Genomic DNA, 14,207 nt, shown 5'->3' on the forward strand with positions numbered 1-14,207 from the left:
TCTTAATGATGTTGTGACATAAGTGGTGGCTAAAGGAGATTTTAATTAAGGTAAATGGCGGATACTGGCAGAGCAGTCTTGCAGCTTATCATTTGGCAATGAGTTTCATTAGGCACAGGTCACTGTATTAATCCGAGAGAAACGGCTGGAAACTCTGCAGCACACATGGAGTCAGGAGAGGATCGCAGTGTGGCATTGACGTACTTGCCTTCATGTCAGTTATATATAAAATCCTGTTAACAAGGCTCCGACTGTGAGCTGGAATCTTGTTTCTGTCATCCTGGCCAGCAAATTGTAGCCCTGAGATAATTACATAAAATAAGGAGCACCGTGGACCACTTGAGACACTGACTCCAAATTGTCATTCCTAATATAATCATTGTTGCAGACTTTTTAGTTTATTTAATTATTAAATAATGCATTTTTTTTGCTTATTTTTCATCTCAAAGTTACCAATCAACAGCAAACTTTTTATTTGGGATTACCAAAAATGTTTACAGACACAGATAAGTCATTTCAGAACACGGCGTGTGGCAAACACAAAACTTGTTTGGTGACGGATATGAGCTTGAAAGAAGATATCGCTTGTCAAACACACAGCAAGTACCATTCATTAATTAGAAAATGTGTTTGCGGCATCAAATATAATACATCAGGTGCTGGTGCAACTGTTGCTTGTTGTCCATCATGAAGCTGAATGGAACAAATAGAAAATAACTTGACTCCACACACACAATTGCAAGGTTTATTAGAGAATCAGGACTATAAAGGTATGCAGGTTTCTACTAGTCTCTGAGCAAACCACACAACTAGTCCATTTCTAAATGTAATACTATAGCCAACCTGGCTGCCATGGTTAGTGATACAATAATAATACTAAAGAAATTGATTTTTTTAATGCAAAAACTAGTGCATCAAGTCACCATATGGATAACTGGGAAGAAGGAAGAAAATTGTTTCAACATAAGTTATTCCTATTACTAAGGTTCAATATTCATTTAGAAAAAAAAAATCAGTAGGAAAGAAAGCAGCACCTCTGCCTTGGTTAGGGCTGACACTACTATACCATAGATTATATTCTTTAATATCTCTGTGTATATATGGCCAGTCAGCGAGAATGAACATCACATGAATTGTACCCCAGCCTGCACTGTAAATGTTTCCTTCACAAGTTTGTTTCTCATTTACAGTGAAATTTGGTTTGAAGAGGATGAGTGGCCAAGCCCCTCCAACTCACAGACATTTACTGGGCACATACACATGTGTCTGCATGGAACAAGATACAGCTCCAAGAAAATAAGCCGTAACAAGAAGAGGGGAAGAAATCAAGAGAGGAGGAGGAGTTTTGGGTATCTGTGGTGCGCTATTAAAAGGAGTCCATGGCCTTGAATTCGCTGAGGGCTTGGACGGGGGAGATGTGTTTCTTCTGTGAGCCTCGTCTGACACGGGTCTGGCACTCCTCTGGTTTCTCTCTCTTCACCAGGGGTTTCTTCTCCGGGGCCTTCATGCGCCAGGACACCACCGGGGAATTGACCGCCGCCGTGCCGTACACCTTCTGGTACTTGGTGGAAGCCACGTAGGAGGCCTTGACTGTGAGGACCACGGCATTCATCAAGTTCTTGGCTGCCTGGATGAGGGATGTAGCACTGTCCAGCTAATGCAATGGGGAGGAGAACATTCAAGTAAGCATCTTTTGAGGATTACTATGGATATGTATGGAATGATATAGTAATGAATGCAGGTTTGGTCCTAATGCATAGTATTAAAAAATAAAATAAAATAATGTATGAAACAGTACTTAAACAACAAATAGGCAATACATAAGAGCAGCATAACAAAGTTAGCAACAGTGCACAAGTAATAAACAAGCTCTAGCTGTTTTTTCTTTTTTTTTAATAATTGATATAGTGTACTGAACTTGTTTATCTAGTGTTTTTTTTTTTTTTTTGTGATAGTTGTTTGAGTCCCTTGTTTGTCCTGAGGAATTAAACTGCCCACTGTTCTTCAGAAAAATGCCACAAATCCCTTTTTGTGTATTTGAACCCTTTTCCAACAACAACTGTATGATTTTGGGAACTATCTTTTCACTCTGAGGACAACTGAGGGACTCAAATTCATCTATTACAGGTTCAAACGCTCAATGCTCACTGATGCTCCAGAAATAAAAACCATGCATTAAGACCAAAACAATTTTGAACAGAATGAAGATTTTTCTTCTTTTGCCAAAATATTATATTTTTTGTTCATTTAGGTCTGCCCTTTATAAGCTACAGAAGATACTTACATGTTTCCCAGAAGACAAAATAAAGTTACTATCACCCTGATCTTCAAATTCACCCCCCCCCCGCTCTTAATGGTTCATTATATACCAACACAACAACAACAAAAAATAAAATAAAATAAAAAACAGTAATATAGTGAATATTGTTAGAATTTAAAATAAGTTTTGACATTATAATTTCAGAAATCATTCTAATATGGTGATTTGCTGATACTATGCTAATATGCCGATTCAGCTGATATGCTGAACAAAACAGCAATACAGTGAACATTATTATAACATTATTACAATGCTGTGAATATACAGCTTCAAATATGTTATTTCAATTTAGCTTAGCAAGCTGTGTGTATTGCTCTTCCAGTGGTCAAAAGTCGTCACATGATACTAATTCACAGGTTAGTACTTTGGAGCTTTTGTTGCTGCTGTCCCATATTTACAAATGCATGAATATATATCAATGAAACAGTAGTATGACTGTACTTTAAATCCTTTACATGACATTTTAAAAAGACAACATTATTAGTTTAGTCAGTCTGAAACCAAACTTTTAAAGTGCATAAATCAAACATGGTCAAATTATGTACGCCTAAAATCGCCTTACCCCTGAAACAATGAGTTCTCCTCCCAGGTTCTGAACCTCAGCCTTGACCTTGCTGCAGATGTTGAGCTGGTGGCAGTAGAGGGCGATTCTCTGGAGGTATGCCAATAAGTCCTGCTTACAGGCTGAGTCTGGACACTAAAAGAGATGTGAACACATAGCAGAGACTTGACCCTTACATATAGTCACTATGTAGAGCAAACATAAGGTGAGGAGAGTGAAGCCATAATAACTGAAGATGAAATTAGCTACATCTTGAAGATGACTCAAGGGATCGTCATCATCACATACTGGCTATGTAGACTCATTCACAAACCTCCTGCAATTGTTTAATTTGGTAATAGGAAAACTGTATGTACACATAAATATAAAACACAGAAGTAAACAAACAAAATGAAATGCAAAGTACAGTACTTCCCATCCCTGAGGGTTTGAAGATACATTTCATAATGGACACCAGCCCTCATATTACAGTAAATAAAACATCATTAATTTCCTTTAAATGTTTTGAAGCCGGTGGGGAGTGATGCATGGACTGTTTTTTGATGTGATGACACAGCGATTGCTTATCTCATGAATATTAATTAGGCCATGATCATGTTGCTGTGTAACTTTCCTGCTAGGGTTGTGCAAAAAAATAGAATGCTATTTTCATGCGCATCTTGTCAGTAAAGGCACTCCTGTGATTAGTGGTATATCTCCAGCACGTGCGTTCAGATTTTTTTTTTGCACAGCACTACTTCCTGCAGTCACAAACTACTTAATATTCATAAACTAAGACATTGGCTAATAGAATTGGTAATGTGTACATACTTTGAATTGAGATCAGACCAGTTTTACTTGCCTTTATTTATACCATTTAACTGACTTTCACTGTTTTGATAACTATTTGTAAGCACAAAAATCCTACATGTGTTAGCATATGCACATCCTCCAACTATTTCTGGTATATAGACCAGTTGCATTTAAAATGTCAAAACTGTAATATGAAGAATTTGTCAACAAGAAAATATTTCAGGTTCATTCTATGTAGTGTATTTAAATGTAAAAAATGACCCCTGTGCTGTTGCTGGACTTTTTGATAAAATACTAATTTTGCACATGCAGCACCTTGCATGCCAAGACAAGATTACCACTTTGACACACTTCTAACACAGCGGTTAACTCTGGGACTTTGCTTTAAGAAATAAGTCCTGTCAAAAGTTGTTAAATAGTTGGCTACAATTTTTTCTCCCTTAGCGTCACTTGAATTTTGAATGAAAAAGACCGATGAGACACATTTAATAACTGTTGAAGCTGCTTTATCTTTGACACGGCTGAGCAGCTGTAATGTCCTTAGCATTCAGCGATCGAGGGTCTCTCTTCAGGAGGCAACCTCTCGCTGTGCCGGAGTATGGCAAGGGGGAAATGGAGAAATATAGAACCCTCTTTTCTCGCCTCCAGGGCCCAGCAGCTTTAGGTCTGCTGTGTCAAGTGCAGCAATTGCAGGAGTTAATAAGACTGTGGTTTCTGATGACCACACACCACTGCAGATTTAAAAATAAAAAAAGCTTTAAAACTTATTTAAAATATTATTTAAAATATATTAATACCAGCTGAACTGTAAGCATGGTCAGATTTTCTTTCCAGTTGCATCCATGTTAGTCTTTTATTTTGTGGAACATAACCAAAGTAGGCAGATATTTTCACTGAAATACATGCGCTTCCTTTTAAGTTCTTCTTTTTAAAGTCTTGTTTCAGCTGTTATATGATTAGTTGCAATTAGCATTGTTTTTGACAACCACAGCTGTACAATATTCCACCATTTTACATTTAACTTACTGTGCACCGGAACATCCAAAGCTTTATTTACAATAAATGAAGCAAATCCTATGATGCTATTCTTTTGTTTCTGAATTGTTTTGTCTTTTCCAGCACTGAGGAGCAGCTTGATTATTGAGCACCCGGTTCTGTTTTATACCGCCTACTCAAAGATTCTTTCTGAAATGAATACAGTCCCTTGATGAGTCCTGTGAGCCCCAGGTGGCCATTAGATGTAAATACTGTGTTAGTGGGAAAAGGTTCGATAAGGGAAAAGTCAAGCCACCTGTTCAGAATACCCAACAAACACAACATGTGGCAGTAGAGAGGATGGATTGCTGCTATGGGCGGAACACAATGGCCTGAAGGGAAGGGAGGGGAGTTCTGATTTGGAAAGCAGTAACTGTCTGACCATCTCCGATGTGCTCGTACACTCGGATTACACTCTGATCAGCAGTGTGATCAGGTGCCCCCTCACTCTTTCCCTTTATGTAAGGGGGAAAAAATATGGCAATAAAACAACAAAAACAACAAGAAGCCTGGCCAGTGGTGACACAGCAGGTTTCAGGCTTCTTGTATCTTTTTGATCAGTCTCCCAGCGTTGATGACAACAAAAGGTCCATTCCTGTTATGTAGTAGCAAAAAACAAATGTAAAATTCTTTGATAATTGCAATGATTGTTGGTCTGGGTTTTGTTTTTCCTATAAAAAACTGTCATTCATTAAGTTATATTAGGGAAAACAGGTAGGTTTTTGTAAGGTAGGAGTGGCTTATTAGTTAGTACTGTAGTATAGTAGAGCTGTCCTACAGAGTGCTACAGTGATGACTTTTTTTTATAGGCACCCTGGTTCCCAACAGGATCTCTGCACTTCCATTTAGCCACCTGTTAGCAACTGGTTTTAAATAAAAGTAAATAATAATAATAATACAAAAACTAAAATAAAATTTATTTTATTGATATATTTTCTGTTGTAGAATAATGATAATAAAAAAAAGGAAATTTATTGTGCTTATGTTAACCAGAAGTCTTAAAATGCTAACACGTTTCTGGGTTTTGGCCTACAAAAAATATGTCATCCATGTAGCTCCATTGGAGTAGCAGTTCATTTAGTCTACACTGTTGAAAGTGTTCAATAATTTTTTTCTAGGTCTAGATAAAGTAGTTGCTGGATCTCAGTGCAGCATTTGACATGATTGACCATAATAGCCTTATTTCTCGTCTGGAACACACAGTAGGTTTAAAAGACACAGTCTTGAAATGGTTTAAATCCTTTGTTATTGATAGATATTTTTCAGTACATTTTGGAAATAGAACTTCCACCAATAAATGCCTGTTGTGGGGTGTGCCACAAGGGTCTATTTTACCTCCCACACTCTTTTCTTTGTATCTGCTCCCACAGGGTAGCATTTTTGAAAGCACGGAGAGACCCCTATAGACCCCTTAATCGCCTACGTCACTGTGATGTCACCGCTCTAGCTGGAGGCAAAACATAAGGCAGAACTCATAGCAGGTGCGCTAAAAGTTTGAGGTTTTGTCTTTAAAATGTCTTCTTGTTGTGTTTTTGGCTGCCAGAATAGAAGGAACAGCACATTTGTTTCAAAACTAAAGTTTGTTGCAGACATTCCTTCACAGAAATCAAGAAGACAATTGTGGTAGAATGCAATACGGCGTACAGACTGGACGGAGATGATCATAAATAATGCTCGTGTTTGCAGTGCACATTTCATATCAGGTAAAATAATCTATGCATATGAACTGGTGTGTTGGTTTTATCTAGTAAATCAGCAAGTTTCTGTTTTATAGGTGAAAAGTCGCCAAGCACACTATAGTTTAAATGTTAAACAAACATACAGCGATAGATGTGTGTGCCATCCTTTGAATGGTCTCTTAAAAAATACACATTGCTAATCATAGTTAGCCCTGCGGTAGGTTACATTAGAAAATAAGCCTTGACAAAATTCCCCAAACCACCCAAAAGTAATTCATATGGCCATGTGGCGTACGGATCAGGTAGCCTGCTTCCATCCGCGAGAGTTAATTTACAAAAATAGCTGTCACGGTCCCGCAGAGTCAGTGACTGTACATATTCGGACAGTTCCGAACCTTCTTCTGCATCCATGTTTAATAAATCCCTTCTAAAACATGCTAGTTTACGCTTGTCAACATTGCGTCCGCGCCTCTTTTTGCCTCCAGCTAAGCCCCGCCCACCCGGAGACGTTGCAATGTTTACAAACTTTTAAAGGGGTCTATATGGTGGCATTTATGATGGCATTCTCTATATGGCGGCGAGGCTCTTAAATAGGATCAAGAAATCTGAGTCCATTTCACCAGCTTTAGCAAATTTGCGGTGGCTTCCCGTTCATTTTAGAATCAAATAAGATTTGTAAGTTTGTATATAAAGTTTTAAATAATAAGGCCCCTATGTACCTCACTAATCTGCTGATCCCTTATAATCCCCTTACAGCACTGCAGTCAGAAAACCAAAAACTACTTACAGTTCCAAGGACAAACCGCCTTCAAAAAGGCGATCGTGCTTTTGCAGTTATGGGACCAAGATTATAGAATGAGCTGCCTTTATCGATTACATCTGCTACATCCTTATCAGTATTCAGGAACCTGGTGAAAGATTTGATACTAGTTTGGATATAGTTCTGAAAGTTTTTGTTCTGATACTATGTAAAGCACTTTGGTTCAACCTCAGTTGTTTTTTTATCAGTGCTATATTAATAATCAAAACCAAGCCATAATTCAACATGTGTGACGATAACATGGCAGCATTCCTTTTATTTTCTCTCCAATACTATCGTGTTTCCTGTCATGTGCTCTCACTTAATCCCCACTGTATACCAAAGACAGAAGTCTAAAGATGTCTGCACACAAAACAGTTGCACTCCTGGTTAGCTGTGATCAGTGGCGGATCTAGAAAATTTTGCATGGGGGGGCAAAGGGGTGGCAAGAGGTCTTGGCAGGGTGGCAGGGGTACATGGAATCCCTATATATGAATTGCTTTAAAAAAAAAAAAAACACTTTTAAACTACAGTAGTTATTGTTTAATCATGCCCTTACACACTACAACGTTTTTTAATTCACAACACACACACCAGTTATGTTTAGACTACTTAATTCTATTGTATTTGTTATTTCCCCAGTTGTAACCTGGTTTCATTGCTGTGATATCTGAGAGGAATTGGATTTAATAGGACTGCTTAGGCTTAGCTAATCAAATGATCGATCTCCTGACTGGCACTGTATTGTGTGTTGTAACGTAACAGCCCAAACTAAAATTGGGTATTTTTATTTAAAGTAATAAATTAATTATTAAAGCGATTTAAGGGAATAAAGAAAAAGAAAGGCTTGTTGTATTAGTGAAATAATTGTAACTATTTGCAACTAATATTTTATTTTTAATTTACATAAATGAATCAAGGAAATTATAGCATATTTTCAATTCAAAAAGGCAAAATTTAATAAATAAATAAAAAAAGTTTAACTTTTATATTGTAAAACAGTCAAATATTAAATTATCTACTTACATTTTACCAGGCATTTGTTAACTTATATAATAATTTTGACATTGATGAGCTAGACCGCTGAACTTTTAGTCTTCCTAACAACAAACAGAGTGTTGCGTAATGTAGTGCATCAGAGCAGCATCAATAATAATATCAAGTGAATCTCTTATCTGCATCTTAAGTTTATTGCCAATAATAATGACAGGTTTGCGAACGTGAACTCGGTGAGCTCGCGCAAAACGCATCTTCAGCACAGCGACTCATTTAAACGCCTCTGATTGGCCGATGTGATCAACAGACATGTCTGTGATTGGCTACAATGCTCAACGTTGCAAAAGCACGTCAAAAGTACCTTTAATGCAAAGGGAAAATATAAATAAAAATGTAATATGCACTGTTCATGATTAGTTAATCGCGGCCGCTGTAATCTTATTCACATTTGTTTTTCTGATGAATTGTTTTGCTCTGTGAGAAAGACAATTTAACAAAATATTCGGGGCTTTACTAAAAACTTTCGGGGCTTAAGCCCCATTAGCCCAGCCCTAGCGCTGCCCCTCAATATTTTATATTTTTTATTAAGCTGTTCTTGTCTTTACTAAAATCAAAATCAGGCTAATCAAAGAGAAGAGTGCTCTTACAAATCACGAGGGAGCGATTTGACCGCTGATTTTGCCTAACGTAATAGACTCGCTGTTTGTGCTGATGCTGAATCGTCTTTAGCATACAATACATTCATTACAAATGTAACTTTAAGTTAAACGTGTGTTTAAACTACACCTGGGGAAACTCACTTCACCTTCAGAGGATCTGACCGGGGCAGCTCAGTCTCTGGTTGCAGGGCCACCCCACCGAAGCAGACTCGCTGTGTGTATGAGCCAGACTGAGCGAACGCCGCTCTGCACGTTTGAATCAGGGACGTAACTAAGTATTTGAGGGGCAGGGGGGAAGGGCGAATAATACATTTAAAATTAAAAATTAAATTGTTCACTTTTGGTAAATGTATTGGACATAGTGGTGGGTTGTTTTTGTAAGTACAGTTTTTGGATCACTAAAGTTAGGGGGGCAGCTGGGGGGGCAAGGCTCTAGAGTGGGGGGGCACCTGCCCCCCCCTGCCCCCCTGTAGATCCGCCCATGGCTGTGATCTCTTGCTAGTCCCTTACCATGTTCTGTCAAATGGACAGCAACAAAGCTGACTTCATCCCTGCTTTAAAAGTCAGAACTCTTTTTTTTTTTTGCCTTTGACTAAAACCACAAAAAACTCTGCAAAACCTTCAGCCCTCACTACCAAGTTTGTCTTCTCCCCAAATAGGCAGGGTGGTAGACAGGTTTGCTACTTTCCAACAATTTCAAGTTTTTCAAATTTTTAACACTTGTCAAATTTACATCCAATTCTTTCAAAATCTACCCCTATATGGTTACTTAATTATGAGCAAATAAAACTATGACTTGAAAAAAAGTGCATAATATTTTCTGAAAACATTAAAGTGCACTACATACTGAATGAATGAAGATTGTGCATTATATAGTAGCTGCCATCAACACATGCCAGCACTCATTGGCACATCCTTAACCTTTCTTTTTTTACAAGGAGTACAGTTGATTAACCATTAAAAAGTGTCAGTCAGCTGGTTCTGAAGATGGTGCTCATCTGATAATAAATTCCACACCTCATAGCTCATTATATTAAACACAACCCAGGGCTTTGATCTCACATCCTCAAAGAAATGGATAGAGGAAGACAAAAAAAGAAAAGGGTATTCTGACCTGGTCAGCAACGGCACGGGCGAGCTTGTCCATTCTGGATCCGGCCTCTGCGATTTTCTTTGCAGCATTGATCACATCAGAGGAATTCTTCAAAGGGCCTTTGCCTCTGCAGTAGCACAAAATCCCAGATTGTTACTCTATTAGCTGATTCCTCAAAATGGGCAGAAAGCAAGCTGCACAGAAAGCAAGCAATCCCCCAATATATGCTAGTAAATCCCCAATCAGAAGAAACTAAAGAAACACAAGCAGCTACATTGTCAGAAAAATGGGGCGTAACATTTTTAAAAGGTACACATTTGTACCTTATTTACCACTAAAGGGTGCATATTAGTACCCCTTGATACTAAAGCCCTCAGATTCACATTATAATGCTATCTGTCTGATGTTTCCAGCATTCTTATTGTTGACATGGGGATGGAGGTACCTGGTGAAGTCAGTCATCTCCATCATAATCATACACATCTGCTTGGCCAGCACGATGATGTCGTTTCCATTGTCGTCCCACTTGGCGACCTCTGCGTCCAGCTTGCTCTTTTCCTGCCTGAAACTCTCTACCTGTTCAGCAATCTTGGCCTTCTCTTCCTGAGGCAGCTGAGCCATGATAGCCTATTGGGAGGTTAGTGGTATGACAAGATAAAGATCAATTAAACATTACAATAGTTTTTTTTTTTTTTTTTGCAACAATTGCCCTTGTTTCTCATTAAAAGTTTGAAAAGAAAGTACCCTCCATTTAGGTTGACTTTATTCAACACCACTGAAATGTTTCTGTATAAGGTTTTGAAACTTAACACTTAATCATAAGACCTTCTGGAACCTCATAAAGAGAAAATCCATCCTCTTTTCTTCCCCCCTCTCCTTGTCAAGGAATAAATTCTCTTTCCGTAGTGATTCTGAGCCAGTCCGAAAGGGCATTAATCTCTTTGCAAGGTCACAGGCACTGTTAAGACGCAGTATTATTTGTGCGATAAATGTATAATTACCTCACTTCTTACACCAGTCAATGAATTACGCATTTTTTCAGCATTCTGTCCGAGCGGACAGACCAGACCAAAGCATGGGACTCTGGATGTCATTAAGTGCGTGATTACTGAGAAAGATGGGTTTCAAAAAAGTCGGAATTTGTAGTTTGACAAGGCATAGATGAGCTTTTCCGCAGTTTTTTTCTGAATTTATTGGAGATACACCATCATAGCCAAAGGATGTCATAACATAAGAGCTAATTAAGAGGCAGCTGCTCATTTAAGATTTGTAGCTTTTTGCTTGTTTATTTAACAAGCGATTACACACTAAAACGAAAAGAAGTCCTTGGAGAAAACGTGATTAAAAGATGAAAATGATTTCTTTTTCAGATAGCGAGCACTCCTGGGCATTTCAAAAGGAGGTCTGATGGAACAGTGGTTGTGTCCGAAAAAAATATAAGGATAAGCATTTTTTTGATGCATAAATGTATCCTTCACTGCCATCCACATAACTGCGATGGCATCTCAAAAAGCGGTTGAAGGGATTATATTGTAAATGAATGCCTTCCTGATTATGATTAAAGCTAATTTACAGTTCTCATATATATATATATATATATATATATATATATATATATATATATATATATATATATATATATATATATATATATATACATACATACATACATACATACATACATACATACATATATATATATATATATATATATATATATATATATACATACATATACATATACATATAAATCGCCTCATAAGATCGCCTCATTTTTTGCTTAGATGTGACTACAGCACTGTTCTACCACCTGTATGTCTAATCAGAAACATACCCATCCCAAGAGCCAATCAGCTCTTTACATGCCTTTGAAGCAGCCCGTCAGCATTAGTGAGCTGCTACAAGTTTTATCCCAACTCCTCTGATCATAAAAATGGATGTGATGTATGGAAAGAAGGTAAATAGGAAGGAGAGAGCCAATTTCTTCCTCTTGCCTTGCTCAGAATTCACTTATCCCAAATCTGTCTAGCTCCTAACCGATAACAAGAGGGTGCAGGCAGCTTAATGCTCCAACAAATCCTTCCCCATACGCACCGGTGCCGATTCATTCAACATACTCATTTTGTGTGCTGAACGTCTGCGTGTACGTGTGTGCGCTTCTGGATTAGAAGTCCCTCAGAAAAGCTTTTTAATTTTTCTCATTTTAAATAAAGTGGCCTAGATACCGGAGTTCAATTTTATGGCTGACCTATCAGCACTGTTATCCTATCAAGGAGCTGAGAGACAGAGCAGTGTCTCTATGCATCTGTTTGAAAGTGTGTGTCAGTGTACAAATGTATGCTCTTATTTCTCTCTTGTGAGAGCTCAAAATCCATAAAACTTAAAGTCATAGACTATATCAATACAACAGTAGTGGCATGCATATTTGATTTAGAAAAAAACACATTCACTCAATGTAACATTCAGCACCTATGCACAAGACGTCAATTGAACTCCACTGAACCGAGTTTACTACTGAGCAAAATGTTTTCCACTGTCATTTTTTTTTTGTCAATTTGTTGCTGTTAAGAAATGACCCTGTTTTTCTTCTCTGCAGCATTATCTCTTTTAGCCCGGTCTTTTTTCTATACAAGCGATCATTTCCTCTCATTCATGTAAGATAATTTATTTTCAAGAGTAATTGGTATCAAACAGGGTTATGCTGTGTATTTGCTTGTGAAAGTCAGCGGTGCTCCATGGCTACATACTGATATCCTTGTAATGTCTCATAAGCAGCCCACTGTGCACTATTCACACATACACTAATGTGGATTAAGCCTCGAACCCCAGTGAGCTTTGCCGTCAAACGCCGGCTGATACAGGCAGAATAAGGGGGTGACACTGCCAGAAGTCTCATTTGCAATCATATTTTAACTACTGCAGCCTCTGCAGAGAGTTTACGAAACTAGAACCAAAATGATTCTTCTATGAAGAATTTTCTACTGGAAATATTGCTATATTAAATATTGAAGCTTAATATCTAGGCTTTGTCTTTAAAACCTACTTTCCAAAATGGAACATTAGAAGTAAGTTAACATTCTACATACACTAGGCAGCAACTCAATTTTGAGCAATTTGATGTGCAATGTAGACTCAACAAATCCAAATGTATTTATACAAAATTCGCCATTAGCACGTTGTTAAGCTAAAGGCATTTATATATTTTTTTTATTAGAATTCTTTTCTACCTTGCTGTATTGAAGCAATACAAATAGCATATCTCTTACTTTGTCCTCTGGTCCAAAGGTGTTCTCTTACCTTTGCACCTATAGGGTTCATACATTTTTATTATATATATATATATATATATATATATATATATATATAGTTTTTTCTGGAAGTGTAATTTGCCTTCCAATAAAGCTATATTTTCACAGTAACAGTCTATGCAGAGAGTTTTACTTATATTACAAAAAAAAAAAATTTATATATGGAGGACTCAAACCCACACGTCTGCTCCCCTGCTATATTAAATATTGAAAAAATAGAGCTTTTAGATGCTATGCGACAGAACTGAACTATAAAGTGTGATCATCACAGGATGTATATTTTATACTTTGTAACTGCAGTGTTGAGTACTGAGGGATGAAAATCAACAAAAACATTCACACCATCATTGGCAGCAGAGGCTATATAATGTGTTTTTGTTGAAAAATGAGAGACACATTGTGTGAATGCACTTGAGTGACTAGCCCTCTTGTTATTCTAAGACTAGATGTAATTTTAGAGCAGACATGCTCAGTGGAGTGATAAGTGTTTTGTATTGTGAGAATAAACCTGCTGGAAATGACAGCAGGAGCAGGAGATTTTGTTCATGTGTCACGTACTGTGTGAGTCACTCACCCTTGCGCTCTGTCCAGCAATCAGTTGGTCATCTTCTGTCTGGACACTGGTGCGGCTACGGGCGTCATAGTCTTCTTGCTCAAAGTCAGAGTCATCTTCCAACTCTTCTGGAGTCTGACCAAAAAAAAAAAAAAAAGACAATTGTTGTCACCACACCATACCTTTGTGGGTTTTCCTTGAAAAATAAATACTTGATCAAATAAAAAGTGTATTTTTCTTATTATTTGTTGGAAAAGAGCAATCAGTAGGTGTTTTAATCACATTTTGCACACACATGGTTTGGGATGAGTACAATGAATTATTAATTTTTGAATGAGCTAAATCTCCTAAATTAGATTTTTACTGTCACTTTCAGTTTCAAAACTGGTCTGAAGAGACATTGACTTGTGA

At 37.5% G+C, this 14,207-nt stretch overlaps 1 protein-coding gene across 1 annotated transcript in view; it reads right to left on the minus strand.

The window, feature by feature from the left end:
• Positions 1-731: 731 nt before the first annotated feature.
• The window catches only part of LOC132143875 (catenin alpha-2-like), a 491,992-nt gene continuing 478,516 nt past the window's right edge, over positions 732-14,207 (minus strand). The window contains exons 14-18 of the mRNA XM_059554471.1: positions 13,818-13,931; positions 10,381-10,562; positions 9,957-10,062; positions 2,883-3,017; positions 732-1,654 (exon numbers count right to left, since the gene is read on the minus strand). Coding sequence (XP_059410454.1) covers positions 1,367-1,654; positions 2,883-3,017; positions 9,957-10,062; positions 10,381-10,562; positions 13,818-13,931 — 825 coding nt within the window. The 3' untranslated portion in view covers positions 732-1,366. The remainder of the gene's footprint in view (positions 1,655-2,882; positions 3,018-9,956; positions 10,063-10,380; positions 10,563-13,817; positions 13,932-14,207) is intronic.

The sequence above is a fragment of the Carassius carassius genome, chromosome 7 (assembly GCF_963082965.1).
Source record: "Carassius carassius chromosome 7, fCarCar2.1, whole genome shotgun sequence".
Taxonomy (NCBI): domain Eukaryota; kingdom Metazoa; phylum Chordata; class Actinopteri; order Cypriniformes; family Cyprinidae; genus Carassius; species Carassius carassius.